Source organism: Lathyrus oleraceus, chromosome 4 (assembly GCF_024323335.1).
Source record: "Lathyrus oleraceus cultivar Zhongwan6 chromosome 4, CAAS_Psat_ZW6_1.0, whole genome shotgun sequence".
NCBI classification, from domain to species: Eukaryota; Viridiplantae; Streptophyta; class Magnoliopsida; order Fabales; family Fabaceae; genus Lathyrus; species Lathyrus oleraceus.
The window spans coordinates 253,253,590-253,258,989 of NC_066582.1; the positions used below are offsets into that span (position 1 = coordinate 253,253,590).

At 24.7% G+C, this 5,400-nt stretch overlaps 1 protein-coding gene across 1 annotated transcript; it reads right to left on the reverse strand.

Annotated features, from left to right (window-relative positions):
- Positions 1-654: 654 nt before the first annotated feature.
- LOC127135414 (uncharacterized) lies at positions 655-4,867 on the reverse strand. The gene is made up of 7 exons (XM_051062133.1): positions 4,635-4,867; positions 4,026-4,112; positions 3,730-3,909; positions 3,351-3,515; positions 1,577-1,630; positions 1,337-1,483; positions 655-1,157 (listed from the first exon to the last, which is right to left on the reverse strand). The coding sequence occupies exons 1-7, from the start codon at positions 4,833-4,835 to the stop codon at positions 786-788; spliced, it is 1,206 nt and encodes a 401-aa protein (XP_050918090.1). The 5' UTR covers positions 4,836-4,867; the 3' UTR covers positions 655-785.
- Positions 4,868-5,400: the final 533 nt, after the last annotated feature.

A 5,400-nucleotide genomic window follows, 5' to 3' on the forward strand; every position in this document is an offset into this window, starting at 1 on the left:
ATCGAGATCTTTTGGCTGACGCTAAAATACAGTTTTCTTGTAGTGATTATAGACTATGAATATTTTAAACTACATATAATATTTTTGTTTTTAATATAAAATTTTAAGTGTACTCATAACATTTGTAACATTCTTACAACTTTCATCAATAATTAAAAAAGTATAATTATTTTTTAAATAATTGGTTAAAAGTTCTTCAAAAATTATAAATAACAAATTTTTTAAATAAATAAATAAATTTGTAATATTATTGTATTTAAAGAGGAGGTTAAAAAAAACCAACAAGCACACAATACATTTCGAAGAGGTCTCAAACTCACAAACTCACGCACAATAACCCTACAGTTTGATACGATGATTGGCTAAAATAAATTATGGGAATTGTATAAGCGGGAGTTTCTCTAACTCCCGTAAATAACGTTGCGGGCGTTAAAATCCCTATAAATTAGATCAAAAACCTCCGTAATACTAGGCACGTGTTTTTGTAGTGTCTCATGATCAATTTATAAGAAATTTAATTAAATATAAAATAACTTATTTACAAACTATTTTAGTATTAACATGGCATAAAAGGATAGATAATTATTTTTAAAATTCTATGAAAGATGGTTTTTGATGTATAAGTTAAATGTAGAAAATATTTTACACAATACATCAAAATAAAAATTTCCTATATCATACAAAAATAAGCAGGGTATATTTCATTTTATTATGATTTAATTTAATTCATTTTTAATGTATGGAATTATTTGAAAGGCATACATAGAATATGTAATAATATTTATTTAGGGACAATTCTTATTCTTGCCCGGTCCACCATAGTAAAAGTAAGTCCCCCAGCTACTGTCAAGTCCTCCGATTATATTATAACAATTTGGTCTATCTGCATAAATCATGGGATCTGTTGGCTGAATCCAGAGTCTCCTTGAATCTATAACATAAATATGGTTAAAATAGGAAGCATTTTTATAACCCTCATCAGGAAAGTGTCCACTACCCATTTGGGTGGAAGAAGCTTGTTCATATTGTTCATCTAATATTTCTCCACCCCAATGAACTCTAGCGGCAGCGTTCTTCAGGTTTGTAAATAAGGAGGTTGGCCAATACCCAAGGTTTTTATCTCCATAACGAAGCCACCAATTTCCTGTCATTTCATCCTATACCCAAGAATCATATAGAATGAGAAAATAAAAGTATACTATAAATGATGTGGTAAAAAATGGACAAAAAAATTAAAAATTAAAAATACTAGAAAAATAATTTTAAAAGAGAAAATGCATAAGGAAATTCCAAAGCATTATACGAATATAATCAACCGAAACAAAGTAGAAATTACCTTCCATACGAATAAGGAAATTTGAAATTGATTTCCATTATATGTAGAAATGGGAGAAATTGCAGCTCCTAGTGCAATAGCTTTGTTCGTTTGAACAAAGCCTGGGCATTTTAAGTTGTAGCAACCAGTATGTTGATATGCATCAGCCTGCAATTATAAATACCATTATGTTTTTCAATAAACTTTCTATTGCATAATAGTATATATTTTTTCCATCTTTATTTCAATCAAATTACTTACCGTCCAAAAAATGAAAAATCTAGTGCGGCGGTCACCATAGATTTTTGGGTATACCTGGAAAAAATGACTTGAACTTAGTTTGATTGACAACAATACAAAACTTAGAAATGCATTGATTAAAATGATACTCCATCCATTACAAATTGCAAATCATATTGTAAAAAAATTGTCTCAAAATTATAAGTTAGTTTCCATTAACAATATAATATTAATAGTTTTTTTTCTAATTTATCATCTACTATTTATTCTCTTAATTTTTTTTTAATTCTCTTGATTCTTCTTTTCTTCATCAATAATGAAGGACAATTTTATTTATACATAATTTTTTTATAAAAAATAAATTAACCAAAATATCATATAATTGAGAAATAATATGTGTTTGCCTTGGAAATAGTTCTTAGACTGATTGGTGAACTCTTGCATCTTCATAAAATAATTTCAAAACCCTATCTGTTATGAAATTCCTAGAACAGGTAGAACTTCCTTCTCTAGAAGCATATTTTTCCAACTAAGAGGCCTCTATTGACTACATATATTAAGGCTGCAAATCCATGTTTCACCTTACCTTTTCAGCTGCGAACCATTACTCCTATTTAATAGAAAAATCACAATATTTCAAATTCATTCTTAATCATACGTCACATTTTATTCTCTTAATAATATGAAAGTTGAAGTGTTAATCTTGTAGGTCAACCTCATCTCTAAAGCATGAGAAGTTTAAGACCACTGCAACAAACTCGACCTCCTATTTTACCGATTAATCCTAGTTCCTTAACAGAATAATAAGTTTTAGATTAACCAATAACAGATTTAGATTTTGGCGTGGTTTAGAGGGTGGATCTTTTATAACTTTTAGTACTTATGATCTCAATCATTTGCTCAGTTATACTCTCTTTAAATTTTTAATTTTTTATTATTAATATTATTTTAACTTTAAAAAATCTTCTAAAAATCTTAAAAATTAGAAAGGATGAAAGTAGATAGACAATTTATATACTAACTAACTTTAATCCTAAATATTTATAAAGTCTTATATTAGATTTTAGATTTTTCAGAGTATATTCTTGAATTGAGAGATCAATGAAAACAATTTATAAAGTCTTATATTAATTTTAGATTGTTAGGAGTAAAACAATTTCTCAAATGTCCGTAAACTTTTCATTATTTATTGTATTTTTTTTATAAGAATCGAAAACTATAATATTTTTCATATTTTTTTAAAATTCATTATAAAAAGATAGACATTTTGTTTGGAAATAATTAAATTTAATGTGATAGTTTGTTTGTTTTTTTAGTGATAAAATAATATATTAATAAGAAAGATGAAATCTTTACTATTTGTCACAATAAGTCCGCATGTTTTACTTTTAAAAAATATATATATTTTTATTAAAATATTTTTATATTCAAATTTAAAAAAAAAACTAATTTTGACATCTTCAACATATATCGAAAATTAAAATATAGTCGAATTGACTTTTTTTAAAAGATATATAAAAAAAATGATTTAAAAAAAACCATTTGAAATAGCTTTAAGTTTAAATAATTTTTGAGATTTTAATATCAATAAACTTTATAATAAAAAAAATAGAAGATCAAAAAGAGCATTTTAAAAGCAATTATTTAAAAGATAAAAAATATTGGTAAATTTTTAAAATAAAAATATACAAAACTATAAAAATCATTTAAAAATACAACCAAAATAAACAAATACTATTTAATTTAAATTGATTAAGACGAAGTAGTAAATATGATATGAGAATAATTAACATGCCTGCCAACCAACTTCAATGGTGTTGAGGTCTTTTCCATATGTACCAGACATTATTCTCATTTGAGCCAAGCTGAATACACTTTTACTTTCTCCATGTGGATTCCACACATTCATAGTAGCCTGTGCTCCATAGTACGCTGCATCCTTCACAACCTGAACTGCATGCTGCGGAAATAACAATAATCAATTTTGTTACTTCATTTTCCAAAACAATTAGAGAAAATATCAAAATAATTAAATAAAAAAGTGATAAAGAGGAATGATATAAGAGACGAAACCAATCTTACAAATACAATTCATAGTATATTTGCATGTTTCAAATTGAAGATATCTAGATGATAAAAAAAGTGAAAAAAATAGAGTTTTTGGAATTGCATACTTGGTGATTAAACTTTTCCCCAAATCTAATATCAGAGTTAGCTCTTAGCAAATCTTGTTCCGTTATTCTTCTTATCGGAATTGTTCCATCTGGACATGATTCACCTGATAAACTCCATAGTTGAATACTTTCACTCAAATTACTTATCTGATTATTTCCTTTTGGCATTTCTGGAGGATCCTAAGTATGCACGAAATTTCCAATTATTAAATAGAAATATATTAGTTTATTTAGCTTTGAGAGTTATCTCTATGTTTTCCACAAATAAAATAACAAAACAATGAAGGAAAAAATACCATTGGTTTTTGTCCTTTCAATAAAGGATGATCAAAAGCTGGTTGTTGATGTGTCAAAACACAATCTATGATATCACCGTCAGGACTCTGCGAGTGTACACAATTACACAAGCTTATCAACAAACATATAAGTTAACATTCAAATGCATAAGATTCTAGTTGGATAGACTAATTTTAAAGTTAAAGGAGGGAAATTTTGCAAGTTTATAATTTTTTTGGGATAAAAAAGAATTTGGTTTAAGTTTTAATAAAAATGGTCATAATTGCAGTTTTGACAAAGTTTAACGAATATTTGAAAATTATAAAAAATATCGTGAACAATTTTCAATTTATTCAAAACTAAAGTAAACAATTTGCAAATTTATGATAAATATAGTGACTAATTTGAAATATATAACAACTTGCTTGTGCATTTTAATAAATTATAACAAACATTTTAAAATTTTAATGTTAAAAGTTATGGGTGGTATTTGTAAATTTTGCATTAATAAGATTAATGTCTCATGAAATTCTTTCAATTTGACAAATCTTACAATTTTAATATCCAAATAACAAGACAATTTATTATAAGGAATTTGGTATTATTTCAAAAAAAATATTTTGCCGTACCTGAATTGTCTTAACTGCTGGCTTGTTGAGTTGCTTAAGACGAATAGCTATGGTTTCCTTCAACTTAACAAGTTCATCCTCTGATTGAAAAGTTTGATTAACTAATGGATTTCTTGTTTCTAGAGAATTATTACAATAAAACAAAGAAACAAACACAAGTGAGTGTAGAAGGAGGCAAATGATCGGAGAGCTAACATCCATGTTGTTTTTGTGTTTGTTTTTCTACAATTGTGTTGTCTTCTTTTATATATATATATATATATATATATATATAATATATATAATATATATATATAATATATATATTATATATATTATAATATATATATAATAATATATATATATATATATATATATATATATATATATATATATTAATATATAATATATATATATATATATATATATATATATATATATATATAATATATATATATATTAAAAAATTGTGTTTCTAGAAAAATAAAATACATTGTATTGGATTATATTTCCTTAAAAAATGTACTTCGGTAAAATTAAACCAATTCATAAATTATAATACAAATACAATCAAGGAAATAAAAATTAATTTTTATTTAAATATAATATAAATATTTAATGTTTTATATTTTATTTTTAAAATTTTTAAAAAAAGGAAAAAAAAAAGCATGAGTATTAAGATAAAATAATAAACTATCAAGGATGTCTGCTAGGCATATTTAAATTTGCATACTTTGTTTTTGAATAACTTTTTTCTGTCAAATAACCTTCTTTTTATTAACACATA

Excerpts from the sequence above, each read along its gene's own strand:
- LOC127135414 (XM_051062133.1), bottom strand. The coding sequence starts at position 4,835 with ATGGATGTTAGCTCTCCGATCATTTGCCTCCTTCTACACTCACTTGTG. Across the intron at positions 3,516-3,729 it reads GGGAAAAGTTTAATCACCAA|CATGCAGTTCAGGTTGTGAA; the intron begins GTATGCAATTCC and ends TTATTTCCGCAG. Across the intron at positions 1,631-3,350 it reads CCATTGAAGTTGGTTGGCAG|GTATACCCAAAAATCTATGG; the intron begins GCATGTTAATTA and ends CATTTTTTCCAG.